Source organism: Puma concolor, chromosome D2, assembly GCF_028749965.1.
Source record: "Puma concolor isolate L17-30 chromosome D2, mPumCon1.1.hap2, whole genome shotgun sequence".
Lineage (NCBI taxonomy): Eukaryota > Metazoa > Chordata > Mammalia > Carnivora > Felidae > Puma > Puma concolor.
In genome coordinates, this window is record NC_141677.1 from 72,204,565 (window position 1) to 72,222,105 (window position 17,541).

The following is a 17,541-nucleotide window of genomic DNA, read 5'->3' on the forward strand; positions in this document are numbered from 1 at the left end:
CACCTGCCCAACCTTCAGGTTTTTATAAGGAGATTGTGTCTCTTAAAGAAATTGTGGTTTATATACACAATGGAATACTACGTGGCAATGAGAAAGAATGAAATATGGCCTTTTGTTAGCAATGTGGATGGAACTGGAGAGTGTTATACTAAGTGAAATAAGTCATAGAAAGACAGATACCATATGTTTTCACTCTTATGTGGATCCTGAGAAACTTAACAGAAGACCAAGGGGGAGGGGAAGGGGAAAAAAAAAAAGGTTTAGAGAGCGAGGGAGCCAAAACATAAGAGACTCTTAAAAACTGAGAACAAACTGAGGGTTGATGGGGGGTGGGAGGGAGGGGAGGGTGGGTGATGGGTATTGAGGAGGCCACCTGTTGGGATGAGCACTGGGTGTTGTATGGAAACCAATTTGATAACAAATTTCATATTAAAAAATCGTGTCCTTAATTGCTATATAATTTTTTGCTTAAAAACAGATATCTAGGGGCGGCTGGGTGGCTCACTTGGTTAAGCATCTGACTTCAGTTCAGGTCCTGATCTCATGGTTCGTGAGTTCGAGCCCCGCGTCGGGCTCTGTGCTGACAGAGCCTGGAGCCTGCTTCAGATTCTCTCTCTCTCTCTCTCTGCCCCTCCCCCACTGACATTCTGTCTCTCCCTCCCTCTCTCTCTCTCTCTCTCTCAAAAATAAACAAACATTAAAAAACATGGGGGGCCTGGGTGGCTCAGTCGGTTAAGCATTTGACTCTTGGGTTTGGCTCAGGTCATAATCTCACGGTTTGTGAGTTCGAGCCCTGTGTTGGGCTCTGTGTTGACAGTCAGAGCCTGGAGCCTGCTTCAGATTCTGTGTCTCACTCTGTCTCTGCCCTTCCCCCCTCGTACTCTGTCTTTCTCTCTCAAAAAAAAAAAAAAATACTATCTAATTTGAATTGTATTTACAAAGCTAACATGTTAAGAAAATTTGATATGTTGAAAGTGTACTTTGTAATCCGTGTTACTACAGTTTAGAGACTTAGAAAAATGTTTTACGCTGGTCCTAATCCTGAAAAAAAGTAATGTATAAATGTTTTCTTCTTTGTTTCATGGAAGTGTATATTAAGGAATCTCTTTCAACATATTTGAGTTTATCCTTGTAGTGTCAGAAAGAGAGCTAGTGCAAGTTAGTGCAAATTTAAAACAATTTGCAGGTACTTGAAGGCTGGAAAAGTGAATCTTTGTTTCAAATTGTCAAACGAGGATGTGAGGGCGATCTGGCTCGACATCTGTCACCCCATTGATCGCCAGGGTTGATTCGGCTGATCTGGCTGGCTAGGCAGGGGTCCTCTTCCTCCCTCACTGCTCCATGTGTGTCCCTCCCGAAGCTGCACGCTTGGTCAAAGAGGACGACCTTCCCTGATAGAGGAGGACTGTTCTTGGGTCAAGGGTATACTAGTAGCTGTGCTCCCCTGCTAGAACTTCCAAACAAGCTCTCAAGGTCCAAATTGTCAGACGACAAATTGTGGTGATACCAACAAGGGCTTTTAAATCTATGTCCAGCATTACAAATAATCATCTTTAATCTGTGTAGGTGGAAAGTAGGGTTATTGAATCCTGATGAATTGGAAGAACTGTGTTTTATTAACTAGAACACACTTAACTGAAAATTACATGGGAAAATTGTGAAAGTGGGACTCAATGAGTTTCTGTAGAGTATGGCCATGCTGGTGTGGAACTGAGTGCTCTGGAGGCTTCCCTAGTCCTCCTGCCCAGCACTGCAGCCCGCCTGTACCCGGGGCCACTAGTGGTTTCGTGGATTCTTCACATGTAAATGTAAACAGGGTCTTTATTTATTTTTTTTTTTTAACATCTATTTATTTTTGAGACAGAGAGAGACAGAGCATGAACGGGGGAGGGGCAGAGAGAGAAGGAGACACAGAATCGGAAACAGGCTCCAGGCTCTGAGCCATCAGCCCAGAGCCTGACGCGGGGCTCGAACTCACGGACCGCGAGATCGTGACCTGGCTGAAGTCGGACGCTTAACCGACTGCGCCACCCAGGCGCCCCATAAACAGGGTCTTTAAAGTGATTTGATTTAACATTCTTTTTGTATACTGTCTAAACAGCACCGAAAATTTCCTCACAGGAAATTGCTTTTTTGTGTTTCAGAAAATCAGGAAAGACTGTGTGTGTTGACAGCTGAATTGGGAGAATATTGCAGTGCTCAGAATAGTGGATTGTCTTACCGACCGAAAATTGGAGATGTGTGCTGTGCCAGATACACAAGTAAGGGTCTTTGAGGTAAAATATTAAAGGGAAATATTTTGTTCTCTTTTACATGAAATTTTGTGTGTTTTGTTATTGAAGTGCACACTTCATTTTGTTAGAGAAATTAAGAAGGGCAGGGTTGTTTGTTAATTCATATGTTCTGTTCCATAACCATAAATTATGTTTGGGTAAGGATATAGGTAGGTATCTACCAGTACTTACAGATAATCAGTTTTACATAATAATATCATATTTATATGTGGAGGAGTTGCAAGTTTATAGAACTTTCTGAATGTGCTAAAAAAAAAAATAAATAACTGCATTGAAAAGTCGACTTGTTGAATCAGGGACACTTTAACCATTGTCCTGTTGTTTTAATATTTCATGTTAACAGATTTCTTTTAGGAATAAAAATAACACTTGGAGTGAATATTCTTGGGCAGAAATTTTGGGAATTCCTGAGTCAAAAGATGTCAATTGTTTTGTACGTCCCAGAAGCATACTGCTCTCTGGGTATCTTAAAGAGATGTCCATATGTGCCAAAAGTTTGTGAGTGCCAATTCATCATCTCCTTGTCAGCAATGAATTTAAAGTGTTTTTGCTCTATTGCCCACATAGTGTTCATTTTTAAATTTAAATTTACAGTTAACCATATTACGTTTAGTTTTGTTTCCTTTTGTATGACAACTGGATCTACATTCTCCTTCCTTTTCTTCTGATAGAAATCAATCGCAATTTTTGGTTAGATAAGTATTCTTTATTACTTTATTAGAACTTTACATAAACACTGTTCACAGCTGTGTAGTAAACCATGATGTAATGAGATACATGGTTACATATCTCTTTTGCAGTCTTTGTTGTTGTTGTTACCAGTGGTCTGTATCCTTTCGCTGATTATCTCCAGTTCTCTGCATTGGTATAAATTCTCTTAGTGAACATTTGTGTACTTTATCAGCTTTTATCATATTGTCAGTTCTTGTGGCCTTTGCGCCTCCTATCTAGACTGCTTGTCCTTCACGGCTGAGCAATCACCCTGGAATTTTTCCTTCATCATCATGCTGGTGATGGATTCCCTTTTGTTTCATGGATTTGTCTCTTACCTGACCTTGTTGGCCAAATTTCTCCCTCCCTCATCTCACCTTGTTTTCTGAATTCCTTATGTTTGGTTTACCCTAATATTTGGGTATATATCCCATCCTTCAGAAGCTGAGAAAAGATACACGTATGTAAGATGAATTTTCTCTTATCTCCCCATGTTCTCCCATGTTTGAAAAAGGCTTTACCCTAACAAGTAATTGATAGCTTGCCTAGATCTAAAACTCTAGATTGGAAATAATCTTTCCCTTAAATTTTTGAAGGCATTGCTTTTTTTCTTTTTTTTAAGAGTTTTTTTTATTTTTTATTTTTTAGTAATCTCTACACCCAACATGGGGTTCAAACTTACAACCCCAAGATCGAGAGTCGCACGTTCTTTTTTTTTTTAATTTTTTTTTTAATTTTTTTTTAATGTTTATTTTTGAGACAGAGACAGAGCATGAACGGGGGAGGGTCAGAGAGAGAGGGAGACACAGAATCTGAAGCAGGCTCCAGGCTCTGAGCTGTCAGCACAGAGCCCGACGCGGGGCTCGAACTCACGGACCGCGAGATCATGACCTGAGCCGAAGTCGGACGCTTAACCGACTGAGCCACCCAGGCGCCCCAAGAGTTGCACGTTCTACTGACCAAGCCAGACAGGCCAGTCCGCTTTTACTGTTTTTTAGCTGTAGCTATTGCTGGTCAAGAGAGAAGGATCATTTAGATTCTCCAAACTGTATGTTTTTTTTATCCTGGAGCTTGTAGGAATGTCTTCATCCTGTTCTGAAATTCATGATGTGACTTAGTATTGGCTTTCACTGTCGTGCTGGGCGCTCGTAAGTGGCTGGGCCCTTAAGGCTAGAAAGTTGTGAGCTTCAGTTCTGAGAAATTTTTCTGAAAATTTTTTATTCCCTTCTTTGATTTTCTGTTCTCTTAAGAATTCTAAATATTCTAATGTTGGACTTGAAACTCTTCTGCTAAGTTTCCTCTTTTCTCTTTCACTTTTTTTCATTGTTTTCAAGAGAGTTCCTCAATTTTATTTCCCAGCTTACTGAGTTTTTAACTTCTGGTACCACATCTCTAGTTTCAGTAGCTTTGTTGTCTGTCTTCTCAAGTGTGTGTTTTTAATAATGTCTTGGTATTCCAAGGGTGGAAGGTGTTTTCTCTGGGAATGTTAACATCGTTGTAATTTTCAGTCTTCTCCCGATTCCTAGAGTTCCTGTTTGTTCTGATCTTCTCCGTCGTGTCGGAGGCTTACTTCAAATGTCTGGTGATCCTTTGCTGTTCACTTACAATGGGGCATCTGATTGGAAGCTTCTGGTGGCCTTCACTGTAGGGTGATGGTGCCCGTCCATTTCACCAGGACTCCTGCTGTTGAGAATCTTGAAGTGCATTCACTTGGGACTGGTGTCTCCTGCTTGGAGTGGGTAGCTCTCCTGACATTGTTCTTGGCAAACTTCCTTCTCTGTGCCGCCTCATGCTTCCGAGTCCAGTAGTCTGGTTCATCCTCTCAGGAGAAGAAACCTCTAGTCTTCTGCCCTTGAGTAGGAGCAGTTGGCTGGAAATGAAGAGGGCATTTGAAGCTTTATTAAAACCCATGAACATAAAAGAGATCATTCTCTTTAGCAACTTAAGAAATAAGTGTTCTGTGTAAATGTATTTATAAACTAAAGTCTGTTCCGATGTCTTGGGAAGGAGGTCCACTTCCTTTACCCAGGCCTGATGTTCAGCTTCATCCTTACTACTGCCTTTGAATGGGTTGATTGTCCAGGCTTGGGGGTTTGAGATGCAAATGAAGATGCTTCTTTGCTTCCCCACGGCCAGGCCAGCTGTGCTTGAGCACTGCTACCTCATTTCCATTTAGGCATCTGCTTTCCAGCTTCCGGTGTTGTCTTCTGTCTTGTTCTCTATCCTTGTGGTTTTGTGCTTTTTCCTTTTTAATCATGCAGTTGTCTTTTTAGTAGACTCTGGAAGGAGTGGAGGTGATGCTTGTGTTTCATCTGGACTGTAATCAAAAATTTTCAGTGACGTAAATGTAACTGAATAACCATCTGGAGGGAGGGAGTCATTGAATGTACCTTCTTACCTAAGATTGCATTATATTTTCAGATGATGACTTCTGGTACCGTGCCATTGTTCTGGGGACATCGGATGCTTATGTGAAAGTGCTCTATGTAGACTATGGAAACATTGAAACTCTGCCTTTTTCCAGAGTGCAGCCAATTCCCACCAGCCACTTGGAGCTTCCTTTCCAAATTATTAAATGTTCATTTGAAGGTAGGCAGTTAAGTCACTTTCCGGTTGAGATGTCTGTGTGGTTTTCCCTTTGTTTTATAGCCCTATGTCTGAGTCAAATGGGCATTTCAATAACTGCCCAGATTTCTAAACATCAAGCAGAGTTTACCAAAAAAGTTTCGTATCTTCTATTCTTCATTTCATTCTCACAAAAATTATATTGCTAGCCCATTGTTGTTCAGTTATTGTGTTTGGCCCTGGGTTGCACAGCTAGAAGTGGCAGTGCCTGGAAGAACTGGTCCTTCTGACCCTTATCTGAGGGCCTCTGTGCTCTGTCATGGCTCTTAGAGACAAGAGACATTCAGATGACACCATTCGGGCTAATTCACTGTGCACTGTATCTGCATTGATATTCAGTTCCTTCCTTTGGTGTTTGAGTAAAGCGAACAAAAATGCTAACGTAGCTTTTTACTTTCACTCCTCATTTTGTTACCCAGTGGTCCCAGCGGATAATAGCTCACTCATTGGCTCCTAGTCTGCTTTGGTTTTGACTCAGGGAGGAGGTGGAAAATTACCTTTATTATTGTTTGCCTTTCCCATTAGGACATATGTCCCTGGCAGCAACTGTTTTCTGTTTTGTGCCCTCCAGACTCAGATTAGTGCTCGATAAACAATAGGGATCAATGAATATTTATCGAGTGATTTTTTTTTTTTTAATGCAACAGCAATAGTACATCAAAGCATACCTAAACTCAGCTGGAGTGAGGCTTTTGCTTATTTTCTTTATTATTACTTTTTATTTATTTACCTTGAGAGAGAGAGAGAGAGACAGCACAAGTGGGGGAGGGACAGAGAGGGAGAGACAGAGAGAATCCCAAGAAGGCTCCACATGGCCAGCATGGATCCCAAGGCGGGTCTTGAACTCATGAACTGCAAGATCATGACCTGAGCTGATATGAAGAGTTGGACACTTGACCAATTGAGCCACTCAGACATCCCTTTGCTTATTATCTTTAGATGATGTATGTAAATTTTTTTTTTTTAAGGCACTTGATTAATACTCAGTTTTTCCCCAGGACTAATAGAATTGAATGGAAACTGCTCGCAATTAGTGATAGAACTACTAAAAAATTTCATGCTGAATCAGAGTGTAATGCTTTCCGTAAAAGGAATTACCAACAATGTCCATATGGTGTCGGTTGAGAAATGCTGTGAAAATGGTACTGTCAGTATAGCTGATAAGCTGGTGACTTACGGCCTGGCAAAAAACATCACATCTAAAAAGCAAAGTGCTTTAAATACAGGTATCTGTTTTCAAGTTTAATTAATGACAGATGTAAGTGTAATTAAGAAGCAATGTAATCAGTGTAGGTGACCTGGTCTTTCCTTACTCTGCGTGGTCACATTCCCTTCCTCCTCCCTGTCCTTTGTAAATCCAGTGGCACGGGGACCTACTGGGTGGAAGCAGGCCTCCCGGTCCAGATTTTCCTTAGCTTAGGCTCAGCAGCATTGCTGATACATTGATGCTGAGAGCTTTAGAAATGTCTGGCATTCAGAATTACTTCCAACTTACTTTCGACCCTGACCAAAGTGAGAAGAGTTTGCACTTTTGAGATTGGATCTTCTGGATATCTCACAAGAGGATTACTTGATAGGCCTGCCCTCGGCTGAAGAGCTATCCCATATATGATAGGCAAAAGACCTAAAATCCTAGAGATGGGGGCATTAATTTGGTGAAAACTAGGACACAGTAGTAGAAAATATTAAAGCCCAAATGAGAAGTAATTGATTAGGTCCTTGATAGTGAGAACCCATGCCTAAGGGGCAGAGCTGTGTAAATTCAGTGTTTTTCAGTGTTTCGTCAGTGTTTTTGTTACATATGGTGTGTGTTATCTGATGGCTTTTTGTATTTGCTTCTAGAAAAGACATGTAGGATGAATTGCTGTTGCACAGAGTTACGGAAACAGGTGGGTAGAGTTTATTTGAAGTGAAATTATACTTCTTACATTTTTAGAAATGAAGTAATACTATTTCTTTATCACCCATAGGTTGAAAAACATGAACAGATTCTTCTCTTCCTCTTAAACAATCCAACCAATCAAAATAAATTTATTGAAATGAAAAAATTGTTGAGAAGTTAAGTAAGTTAAATTTGATGTTTTCACCACTTCCGTCACCACCAACGGGACATCTCAAGGCATGTCAGGGTAGAACTCATGGCATGAACCACGTCATGAGGCTATTCTTCATTTTGCGACCTAATGATTTGAGGTCTGGTTGTAATGTGTTTGTTGCCTTGCCAAGTTTTATTTGCTGATCTGAAGTTGACCGTTAATGGGACTGAGTCCAGGGGTGTTCACGTTGTAACCACTCACTGTTGTTCAGTTCCGAATGCTTACATTATTGATGTCACGGAGGGACTTGTAAAAATTGTTGTGAGGTAAAGCTTTACCTCAGATTCTTTGTGTCTTAGGGGTGAAATTAACTCTCACTTGGGCATGTTGCGGTAAAAATGTTCAGCATTTTTTGTGAAGAGGTTTTAAAGGGCCAAGCATGGAAAATGGGCTTCACTGATAGTGTATTTCATTTCAAAACAAAGCCTACTCTCTGGTGGTGATTCTAGTGTGTAACAATGATAATTGGTGAGTTTGAAACAACAGTTTCCCCACATTGATTGATTGATTGATTGATTTTTATTATTTATTTTTATTTTTTTGATCTGGGATGCTTTGTTCGAAGGTAGCCCTCAGAAGTACCTTGTGATCAGAGGTCAGTTAGAATTTCTGATTAAAATGAAATTGTCTTTCCTACTAATTCCAGCCAAAAGCAAAGGGTCTCTGACTCCATGCACTCTTGTCGGCTACAGCACAGCCTGGGTCAGACCTTTTTGCAAGTAGCTCACGGGATGGTACCTCTGAGCGCCTGGTGATTGTCCGTGAGTTCACGTGCTCTCTCCTTCTCCGTGTGGGAAGGTACAGTTATTTTGTTTCTGCTCCTAAGAAAGTACAGCTGAATTCTGAGTGGAGTGTCATCGCTGCTAGAGCAATAGTTTTGTCTCCTGGTTGATTTTCTTTACAAGTTTTGGGTTATTTCTAATAAATGCTCATCTGCCATTGCAGTTACAGCCTTCAGTCCTTTCTGATGCACTCGCTTTCAGTATTGACTACTGTCTTGTGTGCTTGAGTCTAAGATCTTAAGTTAAAAAAAAATGTAAAGTCAAATCTTAAATTTCCTGATAATTTTGTAGGGTAACGGACATGCAGTGACATGGACTTCTGGAATTTAGTCCTAGCACCAAATCATCTCATTTTTACCTGTGTAATAGGCTTTTTTTGTAAGGATATTGAGAGTGCTAACCCGCACGCATGTTTCTACATGGATTGGAGACATTGTTTAAAAACAAAAAAAAAACAAGATGTGATTTAAAGACTAGTAGTTGAACTAGCTTTTCCTTTACTGTGGAATAAATACATTTTTATCTACATTTTGAATATAGTATAATGCCTTATGTATTATTTAAAAAGCACTTGAACATGTAGTCGCATATGTAATCATTACAGTAGTCCTGGAAAGAGAGTAAGACCCCATTTTATAGATGAGGCCAAGGCTCAAAGAGGTTAAATGGCTGCACTGGATACACACAAAACCAGGTCTTAGGCTCGAAGCTGAACCCTGTCTGCTGCTCCTTGCTGCTTACTGTCTGCTGTGCTGCAGCGTCCTTAGATTCAGTCAGTTTTGAAGGACATGAGACTGAGGAGTTATATTAGAAGAAATTACAGGATACCCTGGGTGGCTCAGTTGATTAAGTGTCTGATTATAGGTTTCGGCTCAGGTCATGATTTCCCGGTTCATGAGTTCAAGCCCTGCGTCGGGCTCTGTGCTGACAGCACGGAGCCTGCTTGTGATTCTCCCTCCCTCCCTCCCTCCCTCCCTCCCTCTCTCTCTCTCTCTGTCCCTCCCATGCACGTGTTCTCTCTGTCTCTCAAAATGAATGGATAAACCGAAACAAAAAAAGAAAAAATTACATACATGATTGCTTAAGCATACTTGATTGTGGTGGAAGTATAGTTGAATATTCACTTTTTTTTTTTAATTTTTTTTTAACGCTTATTTATTTTTGAGACAGAGACAGAGCATGAACGGGGGAGGGTCAGAGAGAGGGAGACACAGAATCTGAAACAGGCTCCAGGCTCTAAGCTGTCAGCACAGAGCCCGACGCGGGGCTCAAACTCACGGACTGTGAGATCATGACCTGGGCCAAAGCTGGCCACTCAACCGACTGAGCCACCCAGGCGCCCCGAATATTCACTCTTTTAAAATGTTTTTCCTAGATACAGAGAAAATGTGTTTAAAATTGAAGTGTTTAGTCTTTCTTGGAGAAATTTTTAAATAACTAAAATCGCCCAACTAGGAATGCTGTGGCGATAGGAACCAAAGACTGTCCTCTGTGGCTCAGACGTGATAAATAAGTGCTTCAGCACACAAGTCACTGTAACATTCTGTATCGGAAGGGGAGTGCACACAGCTGTGTTTCGCTTTGGTCCAGGGCGATCCAAACCACGGCAGCTCGTGCACAATGCTGTGGCGGTGCATTTCTGCAACAGATCCGACTTGAATGTACACTTTGGTTTGCTTGCACTTTAGAAATTAAGCAGAGTGATTGAGTCTCTAATAAGGCATATTGAGAGTTGATTTTTCTCTTTCAGAAGCAGTCTGTCCCGGAGATACATGCTTAGCAGAAAGGAAACAACGAAGGCTAGACTTAGAGGCAGCACGGCACCCCGCGTGTTCATCGCGAATGTTGTCTTCTGTGCCTCCGTTTCTGTTTGCTTTGCCACTCTTCTGTTGGGTTGGGGAGTTTTGTTTTTTTCCCTCTAAGTTCTTCCTCCCAAATAAGTCTGGCGTGGAAGTTTCATACCACATTCATGGGATATCGGGAAGAGATACATAGGGATTTTCTACTGTGAATATAAATTTTTAGGACTTAAAGGTAACACGGAAGAAAATATGGCTTCATATTACTAGCAGATAAATCTAGTTGATAGATGCGTGAGTTTCTTTGGATTTTTCTGTATGTTTGAAATACTTGGTAATAAAACATGCCTTGCTCTGTCGTCATCTGCCTCTTCCACTTCATAAATGTTCCTTGGCTTGTTGTTGCTTCGGTCCTGTCTCTTCTTTTCCTGTCCACTCTTGAGATCGTGAGCTGCTGTCTCCATCCCATCTCGGATCTCTTTTCCTGTGGCCTTTTGGGCTCAGAGTCTATCCTCAGGCTCCCAACCGCTCCTCAGCTGCGGAAGGGACTTTCTCTTTCTGCTTCTACAGAACATCCATACCCTTCCAAATCTGCAGCCATCTAGACTTCGTTGTAGGTAGAATTTACATTTTCTGAAATACAAATGCAGTTAAGTTAAAAATTAGAGTATGCATTTTTCTTGAAGCACATAAAGGAATCTTAGTTGCTCCTAAAACGTGCAGAATTATGGGCCAGCTGACTTTCCTGCCAGCCTGTAAGTTTCTGTTGGGAAATTTTCCATGATTTACTAATTTAGTATCAGACTCCTAACCAAGAAGAGGTTACCAACTCAAAGAATGTTTTTTGGGTTTTAGTTTTTTGGTCTTTGGTTTTTTTTTTTTTTTTTTTTTTTTTTTTTTTTGCTTTTACTGGTAATGTATGTCAGCCAGATTAAATGGAATTTTTCTTCATGTAACAAGTTCAAATATTGATGTGCCTTTTTTTTAAAGTTTATTCTGAGAGGGAGAGGGGGAGAGAGAACCCCAAGCAGGCTCTGCTTTGTGAGTGCAGAGCCCAGTGTGGGGCTCGAACTCACAAACGACAAGATCATGACCTGGGCTGAAGTCAGATGCTTAAACAACTGAGCCCTTGTGCTTTTATTAGATAAAAATATATGCTGCTTTGCTCAAAATCCTTTCACTTTTCAGCCTTGTGTTCTTATGGTCACTATTTTGCTAAGTTCTTTTTCTGATTTGTACATGTTTGGAGCCTTGGATGCTTAGTTCCTTCTCAGTCAATTCTAGCCACAGTGAGAATACACATAGAAATTATGGAATCACAAAGTTGACCTTTTCATTGTGGAAAAGTAGAGAAGCAAGTCAGAACATTAAAAAGGTCTGAAAGTTTCAGATTCTGTGGTTTTACATGGTGCTGGAAATTTGAATACAAAGAGTAAATGGAGTTTAATATGAGGATTCAGCTATTAGTCTCTTTTGGGGAACAAGACAGTCTATGGAAATAGTTTTCACAATTGGAGATCTGGATTCATTTTACATGATACTATACTGGACCTACTTTATTTTTTTTTTTTAATTTTATTTATATCCAAGCTAGTTAACATGTAGCATAGTAATGGTTTCAGGAGAATTTAGTGGTTCATCATTTACATATAACACCCAGTGCACATCCCAACAAGTGCCCTCCTTCATGCCCATCCCCCCACCCAGCACCCCTCCAGCACCCCTCAGTTCTCTGTACTTGAGTCTCTTATGCCTTGCCTCCCTTTGTTTTTCTTATTTTTCCTTCCCTTTCCCTGTGTCATCTGTTTCTTAAATTCCACATGAGTGAAATCAGATATTTATCTTTCTCTGACTTATTTTGCTTAGCATTATACACTCTAGTTCCATCCACGTTGTTGCAAATGGCAGGATTGCATTCTTTTTGATCAGCGAGTAATATTCCTGTGTGTGTGTGTGTGTAATCTATATACCACATCTTCTTTATCCATTCATCAGTCTATGGACATTTGGGCTCTTGCCATAATTTGGCTATCGCTGATAGTGCTGTGTAAACATTGGAGTGAATTTGCCCCTTTGAATCAGCATTCTTGTATCCTTTGGATAAATTCCTAGTGCAATTGCTGGGTCTAGCAATAGCTAGCAATAGCTCTATCTTTAATGGACCTACTTTAACATTATTAATTCACATTCAAGTATATACTGACCTCCATTTACATTCCTGAGATTGAAATAAATGCTGTGTTTATTATTCATCAGCACCATGTGTGATCTGTCACATCTGGTGTTCAGTTTCCCTCAAAATATGTACTTCAGTTAGATAAGCACAAAATTGCTGAAACCATGTAACCAAACAAATTATTACTTGGCAGAGGACGTGTAAATATTGTGATGAAAGTGTGTCTGTGGAGGTATATTCGATACGCCTTTTCTTTTGGTAGAATTCTTTTGTTGGGGCAACTAGAAATGTAAAAGTCTCAAAACTGAGTGAAGGTGATTACTTTTCTGAACTTGAGCTCTCTTACTAGATAGTAAATGCTCCAGAAAACCAATAGGTGAGGATCCTTATCTGTAGGGCCCTAAATAGCCAGATTCCAGGAGAGGAATTAAGTAAATGTGAGGCTTAGTGCTGGGAGGCTGCTAGCCCGGAGCAGTAGACCCTTAGTGTAACCGGTGGGCTCACCACTGACACAACTACTGCCTGGACTTGGTAAATTGAGCCCTTTGGGGGGTGGCCAGAGAGGAATGCCTGGGCTATTCACCAGCTGCCTGTGGACCTGTAGCTGGCCATGTGCCCAAGCAGTGTGTACTCATTAAGCACACAGGATTCTCAAGGATGGTTTTTTGCTTTGTTTTTCCAGATAAAAGGAATTGGAGGACAGCCTGTGGTTCCACACAGACAGTTAAGAGTTGTAGGTTGATTTTGCTTGCTGGATTAAAGTGAAGTTCAGTTACAAGTAAGACTACTGCCCACCTGCACAGGCTGGGAGCGGTAGAGGCGCACCCAGAGAACGGACACATTTTTCTGCAGCCCTGAACGTTCGTTGGTCAAGTTCCTGTGTAGACATTGCAGTCCATCTTCCCTGGGAAGCTTCTCTAACCTTGGCAGTAGCTTTCAGATAACCCAGAATTGGTTTCATTGAAGGCTTTAGCTGCCCAGCCTTGGCCATTTTCCTGTGCTTCCCTTTTTACCTTGAGACTCTGAGGTGATGCCATTTTTAAAACCTTGTAGTGATAGGAAGCCTTCCAGGAAGTGAGACAGACCGTGGGGCTAATTCTAAGAAGCCCATCCCCAAGGGTGTGCCCAGATTCCTCTCAAAATGCATTCAGTGAACACCTAAGGCATTCGTGTGTGAAACGGGAGATACAAAATTTGGAAGTCCTGGCAGTTTGAAGGAGGAGAGTGCTTACGCAGTCTTGGGTGTGGGTCGCATGACTGACGTTACCCAGGCCCTTGCCTTTGGAGACATAATGTGTTTCCTTGATTGAGCCAGAAAGCATCACATTTCCCAGAAACAAATCCAGTAACCTTGTGTGTAATTCTCACTGTCTTAATGGAGTTGGGTTGTATGTTTTAAACCTTAGAGCCATTGGTGTCTACCCCAAGCCCAAGGGTCTCCAGCTTTGAGATGCAGTATTTCTGTTCCTCATGTCCTGCCACCACTACTTTGTTCTCTCTTCTTGCCCTCTGCGCCATGGTTTTGCTGCCTGTGGAGCACTGCAGAATCAGGCCCTTTATTTCTTCTGGGATGATTTCTTGGCCATTGAATACGCACTGTTTCCTGATCTTTCACTTCTCGAGAGGGTTTTGGGAAGTCCATGTTGGCGGCTCTGTAACCTATTGTCCTTTGGGGCTTTTCATACGTGTTTCACCTTGCTTTCATCATTTGGGGGTCCAAATAATGGGAGTGGGTGCAAAAAACTGGGGGCTTCCCCAGATCTGAGAACGGTTGTACTCCTGAACCTTTCACTTCATAGGCCAGAAAACTGAGCAGTCAAAAATTAAGCATCTTTTCTCTGTCACAAGTCCAGTAGGTAGGGGAGCTGAATGGGGAATCCCAGATTTCCCTCATTTCCAAAGCAGTGGTCATTCCACACTGGGTGTCTCCCACTCTGTATCACTGAGTGCTCAGGTCCCCTGTTGTCTCTGTGTGAAATGCACAGTCGCCTCCATGCCTTGTGTGTTCACCACCGAGACCTGCTGTACGGGGCAATTCACATTTTCAAGGGGCACTTACTGCGTAGAGTTAGCAAGCATTGGGGCTGCAACGATGAGCAAGGCAAGTCCTTGGACGCAAGGGGCTCACAGACTCTTTGGGATGATGGTCCTTCAAAGTGACTTGAAATTTTCCACAGATCTTCATAAAGGAGGAGTTGCCCAGCCTTTTGTGTAAAAAACCTCCAGCCCTGCTAGTCTCCCACTCACCACTCTCCGTAGCCTGGGCCACTTGCATTTGCCTCCCTCCCCCCACCGCCATGCACATCTGATAGATCTGATAGGCATCTGGGACAGACTGACTTATACTTTGATGTGAAGGAGTTTGAAAGAACTTGTATCTCCACCAGTATTTATAGTTGTAGCCTTTTACTTCTTGATCGTGGAATGAACATGTGAACTCCCCCCACCCCCGGCCCCCCCAGTTAAAGCCGCCAAACTGTCAGGAACATCCAGAATTGAAATTTGACTTCTCACAGGTAAACTGATTAGCCAAAGGTGTGCTGGTAGATGCCAGCTTAGCAACGAATCACACCAAGTCGGGGAGAGGGCCATCAGCTGTTAAATTTCCACTTTTGCCAGGACGTGGTCTGCCCTTCTCAAACCTCTGTTCTGTCTGGAGAGACACAGGCCACTCACCACAGGTGGCTACTGGACACTTAAAATGTGGCCAGACCAAATTGAGATGTGCCATAAATGTATAATACACAATTTTGAAGACAGCATAAAATATCTCTATTTTACATTGATTACACGAGATATTTGGGATCTACTGGGCTAATACTAAGCTCACCTGTTTCTTTCCACTTTTTAAATGTGGTAACTGGAACGTTTAAAATGACCTATTTGGCTTGCATTACATGTTTTTGAGACAATTCCCCTCCCCACCCCTCCTTCCGCCAAGCATTTAGGCCTGCGGCCAATTTCCCCTGCATAGGTGCTCCTGCATGGCTTATCCTGCTCTGGTGTGGCTCCGTTTTAATGTAAAACAGGCAACCAAAAAAAGGTGCTCAATAAATGTTATTGGAAGGAGTTAAGTGAAAAACGGGTCCTTCTTTTCCCCACTTGTGTGAAGTTTGCAACATTTACTGACCATGGGTCCCTTTCACTAGAAGCTACAGATTTTGAGAGGGTTGGAAACCAACTGAGAACCAAAGGGCAATGCTTTAAAAAATTTGTTAAAAAAGAAAAGCGTAAAAAAAAAAGTTATTAGTCTATCAGACTGACCTTTACAAGAATAATGGGAAGAGGGGCATGGAAAAGAGGAAACAGGTTGATCTTCCTGGAGGTCAGTTTGACAATACACATCAAAAGCCTTAACCTGCCTATATCCAAGAGTGTAGAAATTTGCCTTCTTGCAGTTTACTCCAAGGAAGTGATTGGGCAAAAGCACAAATATCTAATTTCCTGATTAACAGTTAATGTTTACAACAGCAGGTTAACTACATTGGAATATTAAGTAGTGGCTAAAAACATGTTCAAGAAGAGAAATAGAAAAGCTGGGTATGTCACAGTATGTAGGGACCGAACTAAAAAGAATGTAAATTTTTATGTAAGTGGAAGGATGCTGAAAGAATGTAACACCATAACGTTAACAGTGATTATCTCTGGATGGTGGGACAGGTGTTTTTCTGCAAGGTCCTTACTGGCATTTTCTTATTTTGCAATGAGCACACGTTGTGCAATGACACTTTATTGATGCCTTATGAAAACTATAGATGATACAGTAATAGTCAACATCTATTGAGTGCTTACTATGTGTAGGCATTATGCCATTTTGCTTTCTGGCATCCGAGTTTTAAAAATCAGGCACCTTCTAGACTTAATCGAGGACGCTGGCCAAAAAGGCCCGCTTATTACCTCCCAGCCGCAGTAACTGCAGACAGGTAAATGGCAACTGCCATGCCAAATAGAAGCGATGCCAAAGTCAACATCTTCGCACGGGTCTGAGCACTAAACCCTGCGGAGTCGGCAGCGGATGGCACAGCCCTGCTACACCGATCAGAGGCTGGGAGACCCGCGCAGAAGTAAGTACTTTGTTGACTTGCCGCTCTTGGCGACGCCGTGTTAAAAAACGCGAGAAGCGATGCGGGCCCAGTTCCCAGAAGCGCCCGATGCACCTCCGTGGGCCCGCGCCGCGCTCGCCGCCTCCCGTCGGCGAGAACTACAGGTGCCCCACGTGGCTCCCACCCAGGGCGCCCTCCCGCGGGCCTGCAGCGCCCCCTGGCCCGAGCCGAGCCCGCGGGCCGTCTCGGCAGCCTCGGCGCGCGCGTCCCGCCGTGCGCTCCCGCCGCCCTCGTCCCGGTGAGTCAGAGCCGGAGCTGTCTCCGCGCCCCGGGCCCCCGCCAGCGGCCTCGGGAGGGGAGCCGGTTACTTGTCCGCGCTCCGGGGGTGGGGACGCTCGGCCCCCAGCCCTCCCTCCCAGCGGCACGGATCCCGTGCGGTCCCGCGTGGACGCGGCGGCCGAGCGGCGTTGCGGGCTTTGTTCGGCTTTGTCTGAGCCGCACCTGAACTCGGCCGCGAGGCCCGCGCGCTTCTCGGGGAAGCCGGAGTCACCTGGCGCACCTGGACGAGCGCACCTGGCGCACGCTTCCCCCGGGCTCCCTGCAGACGGCCCGGCCCGGGGAGACCCAGCCAGCGCATCGGGACGGGGAGCGTGGCGGGCCCGGGAGGGGCCTCTCTTTTGGGACTCCGGCACGGGGTCGCAGAGCCAAGGGGGCGCGGAGCACAGGTAAGGGGACAGGGGCTAGGTGGCAGTGGGTGGAGAAGGGAACCGTGTATTAAACTCGACCTGTTGGTTGGCACAGGCACAGTCTGTTAATCTGGAGACTGCGGAAGGGGACTCGCCTTTTGAGTAAACGTTTGGGGGATGTGCCCAAGCCCCCCTCCCCGCGCCCCTCTTTTTCCGGGCCTACGCGGTGTTAAGGTGACTCCTGTGCAGTTTTCCCAGCAGCGAGAGTGCCCCGGTGAAGCCTCTGCAAGCAGAGCCCTAGCAGGGCCTGTGGCCCAGAGACTGGCCCC

General features: G+C 43.3%; 2 protein-coding genes across 7 annotated transcripts in view; both read left to right on the forward strand.

Annotated features, from left to right (window-relative positions):
- TDRD1 (tudor domain containing 1) overlaps positions 1-10,666 on the forward strand; it is a 50,202-nt gene extending 39,536 nt beyond the window's left edge. For 4 of the 5 annotated variants that reach the window (XM_025918232.2, XM_086680936.1, XM_086680934.1 and 1 more), the window contains 6 exons: positions 2,145-2,261; positions 5,427-5,594; positions 6,629-6,856; positions 7,473-7,519; positions 7,601-7,693; positions 10,259-10,666. In XM_025918232.2, the coding sequence (XP_025774017.2) occupies positions 2,145-2,261; positions 5,427-5,594; positions 6,629-6,856; positions 7,473-7,519; positions 7,601-7,693 (653 nt within the window). In that variant the 3' untranslated portion in view covers positions 10,259-10,666. The remainder of the gene's footprint in view (positions 1-2,144; positions 2,262-5,426; positions 5,595-6,628; positions 6,857-7,472; positions 7,520-7,600; positions 7,694-10,258) is intronic. The other variant, XM_086680933.1, reaches the window with a different exon arrangement.
- Positions 10,667-16,765: 6,099 nt separating this feature from the next.
- VWA2 (von Willebrand factor A domain containing 2) overlaps positions 16,766-17,541 on the forward strand; it is a 42,720-nt gene continuing 41,944 nt past the window's right edge. The window contains exon 1 of one of the 2 annotated variants that reach the window (XM_025918224.2): positions 16,766-17,251. The gene's annotated coding sequence lies outside the window, so the exon portion shown is untranslated. The remainder of the gene's footprint in view (positions 17,252-17,541) is intronic. The other variant, XM_086680939.1, reaches the window with a different exon arrangement.